General features: G+C 29.7%; 1 protein-coding gene across 1 annotated transcript; it reads right to left on the reverse strand.

Moving 5' to 3' along the window:
- Nucleotides 1-1,685: 1,685 nt before the first annotated feature.
- Nucleotides 1,686-20,762, reverse strand: LOC105367721 (large proline-rich protein bag6). The gene is made up of 20 exons (XM_011506489.1): nt 20,616-20,762; nt 19,905-20,022; nt 18,885-19,082; nt 18,362-18,560; nt 18,064-18,173; nt 17,542-17,899; nt 17,343-17,466; nt 17,028-17,228; nt 15,013-15,199; nt 14,671-14,787; nt 14,350-14,560; nt 13,356-13,609; nt 12,241-12,348; nt 11,708-11,789; nt 11,177-11,303; nt 10,800-11,094; nt 10,591-10,724; nt 9,737-10,099; nt 9,486-9,593; nt 1,686-2,417 (listed from the first exon to the last, which is right to left on the reverse strand). Exons 1-20 carry the CDS (start codon nt 20,676-20,678, stop codon nt 1,956-1,958), a joined length of 3,819 nt encoding a protein of 1,272 aa, XP_011504791.1. The 5' UTR covers nt 20,679-20,762; the 3' UTR covers nt 1,686-1,955.
- Between the last annotated feature and the right edge of the window lie 1,372 nt (nt 20,763-22,134).

A 22,134-nucleotide genomic window follows, 5' to 3' on the forward strand; every position in this document is an offset into this window, starting at 1 on the left:
GTTATAATCATCATCATTATTGTTATTATAATTATAATTATTATTATTATTATTATTATTATTATTATTATTACAGAAATTTTAAATTAAATGTAATACAGCACAAATAATTGTGCCAGTTATTATGCAATACATAAATCTACGATAACATTTTAGATATGACCACGCATAAAGATAACCAAGTACTACACATTAGCATTTTTTTTATTCTGTCAATTTGCATCTTTGATTGAAGCTTCATCGTTTTTTGTATACAAGTGTATTATTATTACACGAGTTATTTAATATGTTGTAATTATCATCATCATCATCTTCATCATCATCATTATCACCATCTTCATAATAATTATTAATATTATTGTTATTGTTGCAAAAATTTTAATTTAGATGTAATACAGCATAAATAATTGTGCCAGTTATTATGCAATAATAAGTATACGATAATATTTTAGATAAGACCACGCGTAAAGATAATCAAGTACTAAACATTGTCATTTTTTTATTCTGTTAATTTGCATCTCGTACTGAAGTTTTTTCATTTCTTCTTTTCAATCGCATTATCTCACGGAAAAATAGAAAAGTTAATCGTAATAAATTTTTAAAAGTAATACGAATAAATTAAATAGGACTGAATTTCTTTTTGTAGTAGTCAAAGGTATTTGTAAATTCTGCATTCGTAGTTTATATATTGAGAGGAAACGTGTCACTCAACTTTCACCACATAAAATTGAAATATTTAGACGCCAAAGGTATTCTAAAAAGTTGTTATAAAACATCGATAAAACCATTATAAAATTTCACTACGCTAATTTAATTTTTCCGCTTTTACGTTTTCTTATATTGTTAAAAAATTTACGGTAAAATTTTGCAGTTATTGGCGATGCTCCAATTTTCTGTAAATTAACTTATTTTCTCGCAATAATTGGGGCAAAATTGTTGATTAAATTTTTAAGAAAATGTTTGAAAAAAAAGAAGTAACGTTGATCGTTAAAAAAAGTGATTTGCTGTAGTACGGTAAGAAAGTTATTTTCATTGTGCACCTCGCTTTTCTCGCATCGCAATTTGCCAATGATAACAATTTTTATCTTTCAAGTAACCATAGGATATCAGAGAAAATGGTAAAAGAAAATGTAAATTCTAGTTGTAAAACATTATTAGTAAAGTAACTTCAACACTGCAGTCTTTTGTCCAGTGTTCATCAAAAAGTAGAAATAATGAATAGAACGGTGAGAGGGGCAGGACAGGAGAAGGTGGGGGGGGGGGGGGGGTGGGGTGGGGGGGTGATCGAGAAACATCGCAGTGTACGTGGTTCTGGTATTCTGTATAATTTCTATTCTCGCCACGTTATTTTCCTTGAAGCGAGGACTTCAAATATTACAGATTCGGTTGACGAATTTGTTTGGCTGCTGAGCTGGTTCGTTGGCTAGTTGGCTGGCTGATTAGTTGCTTCGTGTAGTGCGTGTGCGTGTGCTTGTGCTTGTGCTTGTGCTTGTTCTTGTGCTTGCGCAGGTGCTTGTGCTTGCGCAGATGCTTGTGCGTGCGTGCTTGCGTGCGTCGTGCATGCGTGTACATGTGACTGGGTGATTGGACAGCAGTGTGGTTGTTGTTGTTGGTAGCGGTAGGTGGTGATGGTAGGTTGTGGTAGGTGGTGGTGACGGTGATAGTGGTGCTAGTGGTGCTAGTGGTGCTAGTGGTGCTAGTGGTGCTAGTGACGGCGGTGGTGGTGATGAAAAAAGACTACAGACAGCGCATTGCGAGCTTCGGCATCACCTCGTCGGTTTTGTTTCGCCCCTCTCTTTGGCCGTCCGCTCGCAAAAGTCTCGCAGCCGGTCGTCACCACGTGGCGCGGCCGTACGTCAGGGTATCGCGAGGAGGGCCGCGGTCAGGAGGAAAAAGCAAAAGCAGAGGGCGACAAATGCGGCGAGGGGAGTTCCTCCGGGGCGCCGCGCTGAGCCCTACTTGCTCGGCTTGCTCGTCGTGGTCGGCGTCGTGTCCTCCTTCTTGTCCTTGTCCCCGTCGGCGAAGTACTTGGTTGCATTGGGGAAGCGGGCCGCGTTTGGAAAGTCTGGTGTCCTCAGCCTCTCCGGATGGAGGCAGTCTTTAATCGCCTGGCCGAAGGCACTCCTGACGCCGGGAGCCGAAGCTACGGCGCTGGCCGCACCCTCGGTCTCCCCGACCTGCGTGTGTCCGATGCCCTCGCGGACCAGTCGCTCTAGGGAGGCGGCGATGGCGTTAGCACCGCTCGGCACGGGGCTCACCAGCAGTTGGGGCTTCTGCTGCTCGATAAGCTTGCGCCGTTTCGAGGGCAGACCGCTGAGGTAGGCGTCACTGAAGGGGATCGGGCCGCCCTGAAGAGCCTGCATCTGGACTTGGCGGCGCTGGCGCACGGAGTCGCGAGCGATTATCGGCACCCAGTCCTGCGCAGAGATGATAGACCTTGGTTAGTTAGTTAAAAAGCCTCGAGGTCACTTTTCGTGGGTGGCCAATGGATGATAGTAGGATTGGGAGATGGGGAGAAAAGAGCAAATGGACTCGATTATTTTTGTCTGTTGGGATCGCGGTGCAAATATTTGCAGCTTAAAGCTTTTATTAGTCCTGCCTTTGTTCGTCCCTTATTTCATAACGAAACATGGCAACTTTTCGAGTATTTCAATGGCTTTAATACACGTCTTCTTTAATGTAATTCTCCGAGAATGGCGAAGTTTATTGCAAGTTCATTGAGGCTTGAACTCCAGCCCCTAAATATGAAAGAACGTTAGAAAAGTATTTTTGTTTTACCACAATACATTTGTGTATTGTGTGAAAAAAATAAGTTGTATGATAAAAGTAGGATTAACGTATCATCCTTGTCGAAATAATCGAAGCGTGGAAATATTATTTCAGTTACGATAATTAATACTTAAGATATATCGATATACCGACGTAGCCATTATTCCTTTCTTATCCGTTTCAATTTAATAATCTCCAGTGCCAATTTTGAAAACGAATACGATAAAGAGAATTTATTGTCGATTTTAACCATTTATTGACTCTATATTCTTTCTCAGCACCAAATAGTAATATGAAATTGTGAAAGATTACACTAGCTAAATGTGCATGAATTAGTTCACATAAGATTACAGTAAGATTGTATGATTGAATCCTCGGATGAAAAGAAGTAGCAACGGAACAAATAAACTAAAAGATAAGATAGGAAGACTAGCTATGTCCAACAAAAATATTATTTTCATTCAGTTATCCTCGATGTATACATTAATAATTAATGGCTACATGCAATAAAAATTATTTTTCATAATTGGAATAGTTTAAATCATAGATTGAAAACAAAGTAAAACGACCATATTTATTTTTATAATTATAAAACAATTATTATACTATTAATTTCGTCTATCCGTTCGATTAAACAATTATCATTTCAATCGATTCATTAAATAATTAATAATTATATTATTTTTTAAAAGAAGTTTTCAAACATCCTAACTAGGTTCAAATAGTAAAAAATTAAATGTGAATCATCTAAGTCACGTTAAATGTCCTTTTTTTCGCTCTCACTCTCACTCACTCACTCTCTTTCTCTCTCTCTCTCTCTCTCTCTCTCTTTATTATTGCTTTATAATACTTTACAGCTTAATTTTATTTTTAAATTATCTGAAGATTGTTTTTTTTTTAATCATCATTCTAAAATGATATTTCAATGTGTACAAATATAGTTTTTATAACACTGATTTATAAATCTAGGATAACTGAAGAATGTAAAATAATTTTAACAAATATTTTATAAATTTAATCGAACAATGATAGCATATTCATTGTTCTTATGAATTATAAACACATAATTGATTTATCGACTACTGTAAAGTGTATCGACACTGCGTAATATATTAACAAGTTAAGCACTAATGAAAATTTTTGATAATTTTAATTTATTTTAATTAGTTTTTAAATAGAATTTGTGCATTTTTCTTTGAAAAAAAATGCTTCTTTAATTCTAACTCGAATATACATGTAATTTTGTTTCATTTAAATTTTTATTAGTATGAGATCAGAAGCTGTTATTATTTATTTAGTTTCTATTGTTATAATATAAGGATAAAAAACTTTTACTAAAAACAATATGATATAAAATTTACTGCAAAGTTAAAAAAAACGGATATTAATTATTATTAGAGTTATGAAAAACTTTTATTTTTATACAAAACTCAGCATCGCAGAAATCGAAAAGAGGAATTAAATTAAAATATTAATATGTTTAAAAAGGAAAAAAAAAATATATATATATATATATGTTAAACAGGTTAAACTAAATATTTGTAATAGACAGTTAACATAAATTCTATCATAAGATCATAAAATATCATTTGTTTGTTTATTTCTTTTATCAGAAATATAAAAAAAAGAAATATTCTCGTATACCTTTATTTTTTAAAATAATTTTTAATCCGATGTACTGTCTTTAACAATATCCAATAATTATGTTTTAAAGTAGAAATATTTTGTATACCACAATCGATTCAAAAAAAAATATATAATTTCCTTTTCTAATTAATAAATTAATTATTTATATATTGTTAAATAATTTTAAACAATAAATAAAAAACAATACATGTTTTTAGAATAAATTAAAATTTTTTTATAAATTTAAATACACCGATAGTTTTTCATACTAATAAACGTAGTACTCTATACGAAAAAATATATAAAATTCCATTCTTTGGTTACGTTAGTGCAATTAATAAAATTAAAAAAAATTTCCATTAATTTAAATAATATTATTAAATTTTGGTTAATTTGTATTTTGAAAGTGATCCGAAGCCCCAAATGTAAAAGAATTATTTTCAATAATCGCTGGATTACACTACTTTCAACATTTACAAATTAAGCAAAAATAAAAAAAAATATTAGAAAAGAGTTAACATTTATATTAGTAGTTAAAAAACAGAAAGTGTATTATTATTTACAAACTCATCATAATATTTTTATTCTCTATTCATTATTTATTGATAAGTTCATAGTGTGATATAATGACATATATCTAAAAAATAGATTTATATCTTTTTGCAAATGTTACTTATAAATGTTACTAAAATGGTCTTTATTTTTTAGCGATTTTATATAAGAATTTATAAATAAAATCTAGAGCTTGGTCGGCCATGTTTAATTATAAGCTTATTGATACGGTATCTTTAAAATTGAAAATACATTAAAAAAAAATATTTAATCATTAATAATAGGCAAAATATTGTTAAATAATGATTCTTACGCGTCTAAAATGCTTTGTATTATTCTTTACGAAACTTGTTATGCACTAATTTAAAAGAAATGCGACTTAATTAAGAATATTTAATTTTATACAAATTTAGATTTCGATTTTAAAAGGATATTTTTTATTTCCATATACGAAATTATTAATAAAATAATAATAATTAAATTGTTGCTAACAACAAATATATTTATTAAATAAATATATATGTTACTTGTTCAAATAAATATAATTTTCATGTTTCAAAGTATTATGTGTAATAAAAGATTGATTTTATACAAAATTTGTGAAAATAGATTGAAATGTTTGATAAGAAAATTTATATTATGTATTAGTCTACTAAAACATTTAAACAATTTTAATTAGAAACATACTCTAAGGTATTCAAATTTTTTAATTATTTTTTAGCCATATATTTTCGTTATGTCAATATACAACAGCAATTGGTGTAATTGTACGCATAAAAACTTGGAATTGAAATTATTTTAATGCTCATACTTTATATAAATATTAATTTATCTTTGCCGAGCAGTTGCATAAAAAATTAGTTTTTTTATAAAATAATTTGATGTAGTTGTTATTCAATATATATTCTATATATAATTTAAATTTACATATATATAATATAATATATATACATGATATAATATGAATAGTATCTTGAAAGAAAATATGAGTAATAAAATTATTAATATATTTCCTCTCAAAAAACGTTAATATCGCCTCTGAAAAATATTAATGAATTGTTATGTTTATCTTGAAATTTATAAAAGAAAATTGTAAGAATTTTTTAATAAAAATCAGGTCACATGATAAGTTCATTGCAAAACATAAGTTATTTCGATTTTGATTTGATAGCATTGTTTCAGGTATTAAGATTTTATTATAATAAAATATATATTCGATAGAATAGAATATTTTTTTGTATTATTGCTTTAATTATTAACAGTAATAAAGAATTTATTCTGTAAACAGTTATTGTAATTTGAAGCAGTATACATGATTATATATTTAGATGTATGTGATTTTATCAGATGTAAGATACGTTAATTGTTCTTGATAATAAAGTAAGTATTGAAAAATTAAAATAAAATAAATTTTTATACAATTTTATGAATAACGCAATAAATATGATTTATTCAAGATGAAAAAGACGTAATTCTGTATGTAATGGAACAATTTAAGCAAGATTATTTAAAAATTAGTATTTTAAGAAATTATGTAAAGATACACGATGATTTAAACAAATCATTAAATAAATAGTATAATAATCAAGGAATTTGCAATGATACTAATGGAATTAATATATTATAGCTACTTAAGTTCTAGATACAAAAAATATAAAGTTCTGATAAGTTTTAAAAAGTATAGGGTACTAAAGGTATAAGATACGAGTATGTTAAAAAGCATTTAAATATAAATTATTTATGAGTGTGTTGCTAAATTCCTCCAGCAGACGTAAATATACTATTTTTTGCTTTATTTTCAATGTTAGTATTATTTGGTTTATACATAAATACATTAATACAGGAATTGCTGAAATTTTCAATTGTATATTAATAGAATATAAAATTTAATCGTTATACTCAGTATTTTAAAGCCTTCTATTTATATATCAAATAAGATCTTATTAAAGTATTTCCATAAATTTAAGAATTTATAAAGCCGATGTACAAATATTTCACAAATTTTGTATATAAAATTAGAGTAACCTTTATTTTAAGTTTCGGACAAATTTCCTTATAGAACTACAATTAAATGTTTTATTTTGTATTAAAAAATGTTCATATGCATACATCTATGTTCTATCAGTATTATTATATATCCTTATAAAACTCTTCTACTATTGTATCAAATTCTTTTACTATTTTAAATACAATAATAAAATTTTTTTATTTTTTATCTTTTGCGATGAGCGATTTTCTATTGCTAAATACTATATAAAATTAAATTAATCGCTTGAAAATACGTGCATTATAAATATATCCCAGTTATATTAATAGTGTATGAATATAATATTAATTCTTGAATAATAGAAATATAACAATATTTAAACGTGGCCCAGTATCCGAGCATATACATATTAATTTAATAAAAACTAAATATTTCGCTATTAAAGAGTATTTCTATGCTTTTATTTTTATCATATATAAGAATGTAAAAGTTTTGTATTTTATGTTTTTAACAGTCCAAAATATACGAGTGTACGTACGCAATATATAGGCTTATGGATTTTTCAATTCTGATATAGAAATAAGATATGATTAAAAGAAAAAAAATTAAATTTTACGAAATTATCGTAATATATATATATTTTTTAAAGCGTTAATAAGATATTTTTCAGCTTCATAGGATTGGTAAAAAAAACTTGGTTTTTAAATAATTATTCTAAATACACGTACTTGACAGAATAGTGCGTATAAATAAATTATATTTTTATTTTAAACTTAATCTTATTATTTATCATAGAATCTAAAACTATTTTGTTTAACATATATATATATATATATATATATATATATAATTTATATTAAAAATTATTCCGGTTGGCTTGTAGTTATGTAAAACCAATTTTACTTAATAGTTCATTACTCAATGCAGCAGCATTTAAGTAAGTTGTGTCCGAATACTGAGCCATTGTCATTTATGTAGTAAACATGTGCATTATTAGATTTTCGAGATACGATTACAAGTACGTTTGTAAACTTTAAAAATTTTTAGTTATGATTTTAATGTTTTTCAAAGCATGTATTTGTTATGATTTTGGAAGTAAATAGTAAGCTGCTTAGAAGAACATAAAATTTGTTTATTCAGCGTTGATTTTATGTATTAGATTTTTTTAATTACAGCCGTGTAAATTTTTAAGCCTTTGGCCACTGTTATATTACCTTACCGACGTGGCTTCTGACAGACTCCACCTAATTCTTTTTTACCTATAATTTTACAAAAACTTTTATTACTTTAAATGAAATTCTCGCGTGTAAATTTATTGAATAAATTGGTATTATCGAGAATAATTTTTAAAAGTATGTATGAATAATAATTAATGCTTCATAGACAGTAAATAACAACTTCAGATTTACATGTTTCAATTGATACAAACTTTTTTCTATAGAACACTGTTTCAGGTTATCCATGTAATTAGTTAGAAATATTTAGTTATAAAAATTATTCGGAGAATTTAAATTTGTTGTTACCCGGCATGACAAAGAGAAATTAATATAAAAAGAATTCACTTATAAATATATAAGGTCTGCGTACTATTATGCATAATTGCAATTAAATTTCATTTTTTTTAATTGAATAAATATTCCATTTTTATTATCTAACGTCGATAGATTTTTATTTGAGAATTAAGCGCACTTACTGTATTGATATGCTCACACATTAATGGATTTATTGAATATGTTTATGTGTCTATTTAATTGCTTTTTACTTGATTGACCGCAATAATGTATTCTTAATGCAATTTTGGTCTGTACGATTTAATAATTATTTCATAATGCTTGAAGTATTGAATACTAAATTGGATTATTTAAAATAATACATTAAAATAATATTAACTACGTAAGAAAAATATTAATGGTTTGATATTGATATTTATTTAATTTTGTAAAAAATTAAACGAACTTATTTCTGGAATGAAATAATTAAAATTTTTTAATAAAATATTTTTAAATGCATTACTTGTTACTATATATTTAATAAATGTATTAGTTTGATACATATTTTTATCTTTTAATATTGATTACGAACGAAATCTAACATAATAAGAATAACTACATAGTTAAAATAATCCTACTCGAGTCTTTGATTGCTAATAAAACACTGACATTTAATGAAAATTTTTTAAAATTTTGTTGAAAAAGTACTTTTCAAGAAGCTAGGTTTTATTTTATTTATTAAATAGTTATCGTTAAAATATATTATAAACCTGCCTCGAAATATCGTGAGCCACCTGAATAAATGATATTTTACAAAATTTATTTATAAATCAGTGTCATGTATGTAACTTGGCGCGTATTTTATTTCCTGTGAATAAAAATTAACCTCTTTAGAACCACATTGAGTATCTATTAATTCATAAATATCTAAAAAATATCTTGAAAATTTGTAACTTACATGATATTAAGAAGTTAAATCATTTAAAGATCTTGTAATAAAATGTAATTTTATAAAGATTAATCTCATCATACTTGTCTAAAATTAGAAAATCTGTACTTACAGCAGGTAAATTTTCTGCTCCCGGAAAAGTCTCAGGTATTTCTTCTCCGTTAGCAAGGTCCATAGGATCATCAACAACTTTATCGTCTAGTAACTCAGTTTCCATTGGCTGTTTTGTAAATAAAAACAACTTTTGGATATTTTTCGCATACTATGCTTATTTCTTATTAATTAATACTTGCAAAAATTTCTTAGGGTATACGACAGTTAAATAAAAGAAATGAAATGCAATTTTACGTAAATGATATTTACCTCGGGTTTAGCTTCCTTGGTCTCTTCTCGTACATCTTGTTTTGATTGCTGTTCTTGCATTGGCTGTGATTGAGTCTCTTGCTCTTGCTGTTGGGACTCCAACTTGGGCGGTTTTTCGCTCACCGACTCTAATTTCACATGGGGTTCGCTCGCTGAGGCTGAATTTAGTTGCGAATTATTCACTGACTCAGCCACTGCAGATTGAGCTGATGGCGCAGACGGCTCTTCCTGGTATATCAGTAAAGCCGTTATCTCGTCTTGAGATACTTGCGACGTTCTCGATGTGAAATCGCAGATCCGTGTGGTCAGTATACGTAGCAAAGATTGGTGGAAGAGCATCGGAACACAGCGTATCATTGTATCCTGATTTTATTATAAAGATTTTTATCATTCATATAAGTATAAATATATATATATATATATATATATATATATATGAATAAAGAAAATGTGAATTTTTAATAAGAACGTATGAGTTTATCATAGTATCAATTTATATTGTAAATTTTATAAATAGCTTGCTTTCTCGACCTCTAGAAATTTAAAAATAAATATTCAGATGTTTCATACAAGATTATAAATTTTTACTTAAAATTCACATTTATAATATTAAATTTAATTGTTTTATTAATGTGTATAATTTATTGACTCAATAGTCTATTAATATACTGAGTAGTAATTAATATATTTGATGAGCTGATTTAATAAGTTAAATACGCATTTGTACGAAAGTTTTAAGTGACCTCATAATGCATGAAAAATAATTTTTTATTAAATGAAATAAAGTGAAAAAAAATCTTTCTTAAATTTTCAATATTATACATAAATTCGTACGAATATGCTATTTTACGTACTATAAAGCGTGAGCTCATAATTCCGAATCTTATTTGTCCATATTGGATTAAATATTCGAATACTGCAAAAGCTTGCTCTTCCAATTTTTTTGCCAATACAACTGCCTCTTGTGCAAACGTATCATTATCCACATCTACAAAATATTTATTACCAATTAGAGCTAACGAAGGGAGATCAAACATCGTAATTTAAGAATTTAATAACTTACCGTTGTTAAACAATAGTTTCAAAATATCACTGCAAAATTTGCGCAATAAAGGTTCGATGGTTGCAGGTATATCGACTCGTCTGTTAGCAATCTCCTCTTCAGGTTGAATAAGAATTTGAAGCAACGGGCAATTTAGTGATACAATTTGCTCAACGACCCGCTCCTGCAAAGTCGTTTGCGACACATGAGGGAAGGAATGTTCCAAAAACTCTCGCAGAGGCTGTCGAAGGTTCACTAACGGTGCTACTTGGCCTAAACTCAGCTGCGTTATACCTCCGAAAGTGATGTTTCTCAACTACAAGTATTACGACAGCAATTAAAATGCAAATTTTTTATAAAAAAAAAAAGTCACAAAATCGTATCTTAATTGTGGTTACCAAAAATAGCCACAGGTCGTTTAAGAAATTTTGCTCTGTAAACTCGAAAAGCGAGTTTCTCAACCTTAATAGTTCAAACAGTGATGCGTCGCTATGAGAAGATATATGAGTTTCGCCACCGATAGGCCTGAAAAATAATATTTGGTGATTATTACTCGTAAAATGAAAATGTTTAAATAAGTTCTTAACCGTCGACTATTCTCACTAATTGGAATCAGTCACCCGCGAATGAATAATACCTTTCAATTCAATAAAATGTCAAATTTAAAGCCTTCCGATTATTTTCATTGACAGGTATGTTGATGTTGACCATCGTCCACTTACTTTATTAAAACACACTACTGTTTTATGAAAATTAATTTAATTTATCAAATGAACTGATAATGCTAGTGTATTTAGACAACCGTATCTTCTACAAGTCGCAATAATCCCAATAATCAAATTAATTAAATTAAAATCAATAGATTAAGCAACTATGTTTTTATCGATTCTTCGAGCTTTGATTATAAAGTATCAAGTTCTTTTCCTTACCCACGTCCAACGAATGAATTGTGTGCATTATCGCTGTTAGGCACTTGTGATAATTCGTCTGAAGTCATTGGCAAACCTATACCTAGATTTATTATTAAACATTAGGCAGTATAAATAATAATTTGATGTTGGTAATAAAATAGCATTGTATTAATGAATGAGGCAACGTACAATTGCGAAATTATCAAGAAGTTTTAATAGATAATAACATATAGCTCTGTAAGAATTTTAATATCATCTCCAAAATTGATTGCGATAAAGAATTATAATCATTAACTTTTCTAGCTAATTACATTATTTTTTTCAGCATAAACATATTTGTTTTATAACATCGTGAAATAATAATTCAATAAGTTTAAATTAAATTGAAGTTATTTGTTATATAAAGATATTCCTGTAAAGTCGTTTATATAAAGACATAAGCTTAACAAATTAGATATAACATTTTTATTACATACAATTAATTTGTCTTTATGATTTTATTATTTACTTTTTCATATAAATAAGATTTTGTATAAATCAGTGAATCTTACCAGTCATAAATGCTTGACCATCATTTTCAAGAAGCTCTTGTGCTAAATCTGCCAAATTGATTGAAGGGCCATGCGATGAATTCCTTGTTGAATTAGATGATTGCGATGCTGTAATATTTTCAAAATTTTTCAGCGTTTTTTTCTCTCTTTATCCAAATGAATAGATTCTTTTTAACTTTAGCATAAAATGACGATTAAAATTAGATTATTCGTCTATGGTAATACAAAATTTTTCTTATTAAACACAGCCAAAGGCTTATTTCGTTTTAAATACTTCAACATGGTTTCTAAAAGTGCTAATCGACAAACTAGAGAATAATATTTTTTCTTCAAATTGTATTTAATATATTTTTCATTAATATTGTGTCGAAGGGGAGCAAGTCAACGCTGATTGAGGTAAGAACGGCAGGTTAACAGCAGCTCGGGAACTAGTTTGGCTAATTTAGTAATTTGTCTTTTTATAAACCGAAATTCATCATTTCTTCGCTCCTTTTTTTATTTCGTACTTTGACTTAAATGTTCGGTGTCCGGCGATACGAGTTATGTCGCACAAGTTGCCGATCTATTAAATCCAGTAACAAAATAACAACTCATTTATAACGAGAATAACAGGGTTTCCCTTTTTTATAGTCTTTATGAATGGATCGAGTAGATCTCATAACAATATATCAATATATCTCATTTTGATTTAAAATGTTGAACGTATGCCTGTTTTAACTATTTCGAATAATCAAAATTTACACGTTTCATTAAAGAGCTTTTCCACAAGCTAGTTTCGTTCGACTTTTATAACCATAATACAAATGTGAATACAAATAAAACGTAATAGAACGTAAATACATAATGAAATGAATACAAAATTTAATTTGAATGTTTCAAATATGTCATTTTATAATTTTATATTAAGGCAGCTTACATATATATTTGAAACTAGGAGCACAATTAGCTCTAAACATTAAGTTAATTGCCATTAAAGTTAAGCGATAAAGCCGCGCATAAGCAAGTCATATTCTACGAGTTTATTAATATTCTAATGCGCTTACTTTAGACACATTTTAATATTTAATCGTTAATTGGCAATATTATAATGCAAGAAATCGAGGAGGCAGACTTACCAGACTGGGATCGACTATGGCTTTCTGAAGCCGTTGACTGATTAGCTTGGTTGGATTGGGATGTGGAAGTAGAATTGACTGTTGCTGGTGGTGTTCTACGTATGTGGTGTGAGTTACACGGGAGAAAAGGATCGAAGTCTAGGCTTTGGCCCATGCTGGCACCGACATTGAGTGCAGGATGAGGATGTAGCACGTGTGGTCTGGCAGTACTTCGGGTCTGAGTCGATGTTGTTGGATGCGTGCCAATGTTGCTTCTAAAATAATTATAAGTTACATGTGTAGGGATACATTGTAATGTTAAAAATTTCTTTCTTTACATTATTAACAAAAATTGACACGAGATTGATTTACACTTGGTACTCAATTTTTTTAAAAATAATTTCACGAGATGCAATACATTTGAATATTCAGAGGCGAGAGAGGGAGAGAGAGAGAGAGAGAGATAGAGAGAGAGAGAGAGAGAGAGAGAGAGACAGAAAGAGACAGAAATTAACTATTATTTAATTGTAACAATAATAAAATATAATTATACGAACAACACTATGTAAAAAGTGGATGAATTAGCATACTTTAAAATATTGAATTTTATTTTATAAATAATTAAATAATTGAGTTTATTTTTTATTTCTTTAAACTTTACGTAAAAGTAGTTTTGAAAGGCAAATGTTTCATGTAAAAAGACTTGATATGTGAAATTGGATAATAGTAGGAAAGAGAATATCAGAATGAAATTAGAAACTAAAATCTCGGATTTCGGTTTCTATTTTAAGTTCATTGAAATACAAAGCACAATTTTCACAATTAGATGCATAATAAATCCGATAAGTCGAAAAAATTTTTTTTTATTAATTCCACCATTGCTAGTTTATTCACCAATAATGGCAATTTTACAATTTTATACTCTACTTCAGAACTTCCAAGATAATAATGAGAATTACTTAAGAGTAGGTTAAAAAACGCGTCCTAACTTTTGAAATAAATAAATTAATTTAACCTTGCTTGGGTGCTTTGTCCTGAATTTGGCGTGCCAATATCCATCGTCTGCTGACCCACTATTGTTACAAATGGTATATTGGTTGGTGTGCTAATTGTTGCCCCACCAGATGTGTCCAGTAATGAGTGCCTTTCACTCAATACGGTTCGCAATGCATCGCGAATCAAGACGAAGGGCGGAGCCATGGGGTAGAAATTGCTAGCACCTGCAGCTGAATAGACAAAAAGATATTTATAATGAACGGAGCGTTTTACGACTTAGTATCGAAATAATTTCATGGCAATAAAAATGTACCATTTCCATTATTATTATTATTATTACTTTGACCATGTTCGTTCTCTGAACCTTCTGCTGCACTTGGTGAGTTCAAATCGATTGTACTTTGAGGACTTAATTCCATTGACAATTCTACATTACTTGGTAGATTTAGAAGAGTACCTTAACATTAAATAATAACAATCATTAACATGCTTCTTTGATTAGCTGTAAAAATAGGGAAATATAATTACGATAAAATAATGAAAGTATTGAAATAATTATAACTATCTTTTTTTATTTTTATTTTTTTAAATAAACCCCTTTTACCCCCCCCCCTTTTTAAAAATAAACCTGGAAATTATTTTTTCTTATTATTGCATTTCGATTTACATAAAATATGCATACCTAATAAAGATGGCTGATTTTGTTGTCCATTAATGCTTTGAGGCATCGAGCGATTGTTTGTGTTATTAGATCTTGGAGTTTGATCTGATGTACCAGAGGTAGGTGATGATGGTCGAGTGGCTTCATTACCTTCATCCGTAGCATTGTTGTTGTTGGTAGCATTGCGAGTAGGTATATTCATATGGGACTAAAATAATGGAAAGACACGAGCGGTAGATTTTTATACATTTATTTTGGTTCAGTGAAACTAATAAAATATTGATTTTTACATAAATTTGTAATTTACATAAATAAATTTCTAGCTTTTTAAAAAATTAAAAAATGAATTGTATTTAAATTTTCTTAATTATCATGGTATAGGTATACACGTCGTTGGTGTTTGCTTTTGTACTTTATGTGAATTTGAATTTTAAACCTACTGCTTTCTTATTATATAAACATTTTAAAATACATTCTGATTATGTATATAAATGCAAAATGTAGTTTAATTGTTTATACAGAAATGATTAATAATAATTCTGAAATTTATTAACAAAATTAATTTTATCATTACTATTATGCTGATAGTATATCTTAAAAATATTCACATCAATTTTCACGCTAAATTTTCAATACTTGATAATTTGCTAAAGTAAACAAATTCATGCCTTATGTTCAAAAGGACTATAGAGTACGAAACTGTTGTTCTTTATTTAATAGATTTGATGTCATTTTGCAAATAAAACTACATATTTACAATTATTTTGAATAGTAAGTCATGAAAATTAATAGGAATAAGGATTTCAAGAAAATAACAATAGTAACTGTCTAAAACAAGTTGGTGGAACTTAATAAAAGATAAACCCGTTTTATAATTAAAAAATCACACTCCAATTTAATAAAATAATCAAAACAATAACTGTACAGATTGATTTATAATGTTAATGCAATTAATGTATACATGAAAATTTATGTATACATGAAAATTATTTACCATCAATAGTGGATATTTTTATTAACTTTAAATGATAAACTTATCTAATGAACGATAATTACATATACTACATAAACGCATTGATAACTTCAATAAAAATTGTAATAAAAGTTACAATAGTCTCGTTTAAAAAATGAATCATATTAAATCATAGATCATCATAATTATTATCGAAATAGTTGAATTTTTAGGAGCTCTCTATATTAGAAGATTTCTGACTTATTGCTGACTGTGGAATAGAATATTTTTATATTTTGCAATTTTGATGTTGAAAAGTATGTCTAAACTAGAATAAATATGCGTAAGAAGCTCATGTAAAATGTAATTTATGTCGCAAGTGTTTGAAGGGAGTTATACGAGTGAAGACTTGATATTTAGTTTAATAATTGGTTTGGCATACTTTTAAAAACTGCCTTTTAATTACATTTAAAAATTACTTAAAAATCTTTAAAATGGACAGCAAAAATTCATAGAAGCTATTCAATCACTTGGTTGATAATTTTACATTATATGCATTTCAAATGTAAAAACTTTATATTTCATCTTTAAATTTTGCTTTTACTTTATTTTCATTCATACGAACAAAAATAGACATTTTTAATAAGAAAATAATATTTTTTTTTATTTTTAAGTAACTATTTTTAGTAATTTAAACAAATAATTAAAAACAAAATAGTATGTTTTTAAATTGGATTTCTCTGAAACTTTTTCTATTCAAGGTGCATAATTTAAAATGAATTATAAAATGGAATCTAGAAGCACATAAAGTATTACTTAAATTTTTTATTTACATCTATATTGTAGGGCTGATTGATAAAAAACACACACACACAGATAAAAAAAACTAAAGGAGACATAAGGATTGCAAGAATATAGATATATATATCCGAGTAAGTATAACGAGCGAGGCTCTCTCTCTCCCCACGTCATAGAGCCAAAACAGTACTTGGGGTTGAAAAAACAATTTATTGTAAAGAAAATTAATTGAATTTTTTCTCTCCATACTTACAATAAACTTTCTTTGTAAAATGTCAAGACTTACCTCTACTTGTATTGGTATTCCAGCTTGTAATATAGCCGAATGTTGTATGATGATTGGTCGACAGCGCAGATTACGAGGGGGTTGTTGTCCCATATCGACGATTATATCGCTCAATGAGTGACAAGCGTGCGATAAATAATGCAAACATTCACTCACACCATCCACTATCCTCTGATTTTCAGTAACACTTTCGGGTCCGCTCTATAATAGAAGTATATTCATCGTTATTAGAGGATGTTTGAACTCACTATTAATAAAACATGTCACTCTTTGTGATTAGTTCATAAAAATATTTATATTTATTTTATTACTTACGCCAGGGGTAAGAGTAGGATCTGTCAACATCAAGACTCGATAGCGTTCAATGTACGGTCTCAGTCGATCTTGAGTACTAACCAGTCTTTCTAACAACTCAGCCATTTGTGGTGGACGAGGAACTCTGTAAATGTATATTTAACTTATATTTTAATTTAAATCATTACATTGATATAATTAAAGGCTGCTTGTCACATACTGAGAAGTTGATCGTCGACGTGCATTTTGATTTTCATTGCTCGTGGAAGCATTGGATCTCTCAGGTTCTGGTCTTTCACACTCTAAACTTTCTGGCTCAGATCTTTCGCGTTCAGACCTTTCTGGCTCGGAGCTTCCTGCTTCTGCTCTTTCTGGTCTTGATCTTTCTGGCACTGCTCTTATTGGCTCTGACCTTTCTGGCACTGGTCTTTCCGGTACTGCACTTTGTGGCTCTGATCTTTGTACTTGCGGTACTTCCGCCTCTGGCTCCGGTATCTGAGTCTGAGTACTCTGTCGCGGTCGAGTTGCATCGATTACGTTAACCGTTCCTGTGACACTTCCTCCATCCTCGCTGTTATCTGTCCATTGGACATTACATTAACTTAAATAGTAGCTCCTTTATACGCATTTCAATATTAATATAAGGAATTTTCAACTTTTAATAATACGTTACCCCTTAAGTTATTTCTCGAGAGAAAGGGAGTATTAAAAAATTGATAATAAATAATAATTAAGTGCGTACCATGTAATAATCTGATGTTAATTAAGGCTGCAGCAGAGAATGCAGCTGCAATTTCCGAGGCTGCTTGTACCATTCTATTTCTGGTATTGTTTACATTACTATTTACATTACTGAAAATACAATTTTTTGAAAATAAATAATAAAAAGAAGTACTGATAAATATAGAGTCGATCTTAGAAACAAATAGGATTAAACATTAAAAAACTAATATTCATAATTAAATCCTTAAGTTAAGTCCAATGAACATTAAGACCGTATTCATCAATTCTTCTTTATATGTCTTATACAGTAATGTTACCTATCCTGCTCCGCTTCTTCTTCTGGTGCTGAAGCCTGTTGAGGTGTTTCAGAAGCACTATTTTCTGTTGGACTAGGATGAAGAGGTACCGAAGGGTCATCTAGGCGATTCATCAATTGAACAGCTTTATTAAGCATATGCTTTGCGGCTAATAACCGACTATTGGACAGAGAGTTATTTATCTGAGGTGCTGGTAAACCTATGTAAATGTAAGTTTAAGACTTTAATCTTCCGAGCATTCCCAAGACTTGTGTTAATTTGTCAATAAGCTTTGTGTAATTTAAAACTAACGATAACTATCAACATCAAATTAAGTGTATGGCATTTTTAATATTAGACGTAAAGCGGTGCTTGACTTGACAAAGCCCTGTATTCAGTTATCTCTCTATATCAAAATTATAATATATAGGAGAACAAATTCTAAACAATATTAATTGAAATCAAACTTTATAAAAATCCATCGATATACACACAATAAAAATCCACACATTTAATAAGATATTCAACTTTGTTATGTAATAACCTTCGATAATTTCTTCAGGCACAGACATTGTACCCAAGTACATAGCATTTCTATGGAGATGTCTTTGGTAGTGAAGTCGCGGCATGCCTTGACGCCAGCGGTTGTTATTATTTTGTCTTTGAGTCTCGTCATTGCTGGTACGTGACTCTGGCTGTGGCGGAGCACGTTGCACCAAATGGATAACTTTTCCATTGACATCTAATCAACCCAATGGTATTAAGAGACGCATTATATAAAGATACGTATTAAGAAATACAATATCTAAAGTTCAGGTAGAAATAGCAATAACTTTTATTATAAAAGTAATAAAATGTCACTTATCTTACCATGTAATCATTAAAAGAAATAATGCACAGTAATAATACTTAGGATGTAAACTGACATAATTATTTTAATCATTTAAAAATGAAGAATAGTATGAATTATTGATTATTTATATAACTTCTAATTACGAATAGCTAAAATTATTTTTACAGAGCTATTAATTTTAAATAAACTGTAAGATACTCGCGTATATAGAGATGCACATGCACAAGCACACACGCGACACACGCGTGCGCACGCACGTACACGCACACCAACACAACTGTCCAAGCTTTATATACATAATAAAATGTCTACCCACTCACTCATCCACCCACACAAGTTTAAATATTTTTATTCAAGGAAATTTAAACATAGAGAATTTTGAATGATCCACTTTAGTATTTATATATAAATTATATTTGGCTATTATTAGAAATGTAATTTTCAAATTATTGTGAAAATCAAAATTTATTGGCCTTTTCAAACAATTTGTAAAACTTATTTTAAAGCAGTATTTATTTAAAATTTGTGAAATTGCAAAGATTGAAATAAACTGATTTCATAAAAGTAAAATTTTATATTTAGTTGGTTATACACTTTTTTGATAAAACATGTTTCCATCAATCCATCACAGTTAATACAATATAAGTACTGCAAATTATAAAGCCATCGAGCTAATTGTGTAGTTAAAAAAAAAAAAGGAAGAAATTTTACCATAATCATTGAGTATCTTATCGTCTTGCAAGACTCGGCCGCAATATATGAGTCTCTGCGATTCTGCGGGTACGGAAACTGTTTCAGCTATGTGTTCTTTAAAGCCACGTACTGTAATCTGTACGGATTAAAATAACAAAACATTACAACTTAAATTAAGGATTGCAAGATGAAAACATAGTATTTTTAATAATTCAAAATACTTTATTCCATCGTTGCGTAATTAGTTTTCAAATACATTATCATGGATTAAATACATAAAATTGGGATTAAAAATACAACTAAACATTGCAAGCCATTAATGTAATAGTAAGGATGAGCAATTTTGAAAGAATTATCAATAAATACTTTCTAGTATTTGAAAAATGGATAAAATTGTGACCATGATGTATCCATTTCAATCTTAATTTTCTTAACAATCATTACGCATAATATTCAATCATCATTATTTTTGCATTTCTGAAAAAACAATACAGCTCATATATACACAAGTTGAAAGTCCGCATATCAGCAGCTATGTTAAATTTTATAAAAGTAAAAAATAAATTAGCAATTTTCTCAAGGCTCAATAGCAACACAAATGAAGATGGGGACTTTTGGGCTTCCACCATGCTGTAAAGGCTTATAAGTACGATGCAATCGTAACGAATAACGCGATATAAAATATTCACAATAGTATTGTGCAACTAACATAATCAATATGTAACTTACATCTTCCTCGCACGTAAAGAAATAATTCTGGGAATCCAAGGTCTTGACTGATACTTCGAGCATTTTTGCGACGTAGTAGCAGCCTTTGCGACTCGCCTTGTAAGAGGTTCAGCAATACGTGCACGGTTGCACGCACGAATCTACAAATCCAAACTCCAGAGAAATCTAATTAATTATACTGCAGGCGGCTAAGGCTTACCGTCCCTTTACTTCGGGAAATAATGATGACGACGATCGGTTCGTAAGCGCTCGCTCTAGGGAAGTGCTTTGAGGTTAAGTCGGCCAATAGTGCCGACGCGTATACACGAGTGCAAGCAGGACAGATAAGATGAGGAAATAATATATATAGTTATAGTATCATTCGCGGCGGCTAGTCGTCGCGCGCATTTTCCGGATAATATGGTAGAGAGTCTTCGAAGTGAATTTCCGCGAGGAGGAGACGAAGGAGGGCGCCGACGACAATCTACCGAGCCGATCTACGATCCAGATATTTTTATCGACAATTAATTAATGTTGCGCCACTACGCTCGACTCTTACATACGTGGGTGTTCGCTTTCTTTTTTTTTCTCCCTCTTTTTTTGTAAAAAATTTTATACATGATACGAAAGAATTGCCAACAGCTTTGCCGGCTCTTAGGGAGATGGCGCTAAGGACGGCGATTTGCACCGTTGCAAGTGAAATTTTAAGCGGAGTCGTCGTTACGTCCTCTCTTATCTTCAAAGTTCAATATGTTCAAAGGCGAGAAGAATTTAGGTAAAAGCGCGAGTCTTTTGTTTCGCAATGCCTTTGTAAGTAGGCTTGGGGCCACGCTCGAGCCTCTTAACTAATTCGCGTATGTTTTTGGCTTTCGATGCGACCTTTAACAATCCTCCAATCCATGTAATGTACATTTGACACATGTGAAATAGCGCGTTAAAAAGTAATGCACAACGTTCCTCCGTAACGTGTGTTATTCGCTGCCATTTTTAATTTAAGAGAAAAATCTGCATTGCTCGAAAAGTAAGTTTACACGGGATTAGGGGATTATCGAAATTATAAGACAGAAAAAGCAAAACAACACAAAGACAAAATTTGTTTAGTTTATTTACGATATCGAGAACGCATGTAAAATATAATGCAAGATATTATTAGTTCAAGTAAATTTTATTAAAATTTTTATGAAATCCTTCGGACCTTTCCAAGTTATAATATTTTTGTTTTCTCAAAAACTTTTCTCGTACACTGCCATAACTCTTTCTTTCAAAGCATATTTAAACAATATGACAAATTGCATTTAAATTTTTTCTTTACACGCGCACGCAAAGAGAGAGAGAGAGAGAGAGAGAGAAAGAGAGAAAGAGAGAAAGAGAGACAGACAGACAGACAGACAGACAGACACATTTAAGGCAAACACTAAAAGGAATTCTATATTTAGTTTCTTTGTTAGTAGGTAACATAATTTCATATGCGTTTCCTTGTTTTATTACATTTTGATATACATATTTATGACTTTAAACATTTACTGCCATTAAAAGAAGT

This window comes from Ceratosolen solmsi, unplaced genomic scaffold (genome assembly GCF_000503995.2).
Source record: "Ceratosolen solmsi marchali unplaced genomic scaffold, CerSol_1.0 scaffold7, whole genome shotgun sequence".
NCBI classification, from domain to species: Eukaryota; Metazoa; Arthropoda; class Insecta; order Hymenoptera; family Agaonidae; genus Ceratosolen; species Ceratosolen solmsi.

Excerpts from the sequence above, each read along its gene's own strand:
- LOC105367721 (XM_011506489.1), bottom strand. The coding sequence starts at position 20,678 with ATGCTCGAAGTATCAGTCAAGACCTTGGATTCCCAGAATTATTTCTTT. Across the intron at positions 17,900-18,063 it reads TAACATCAGATTATTACATG|ATAACAGCGAGGATGGAGGA; the intron begins GTACGCACTTAA and ends TCCAATGGACAG. Across the intron at positions 12,349-13,355 it reads CCATAGTCGATCCCAGTCTG|CATCGCAATCATCTAATTCA; the intron begins GTAAGTCTGCCT and ends AAAATATTACAG.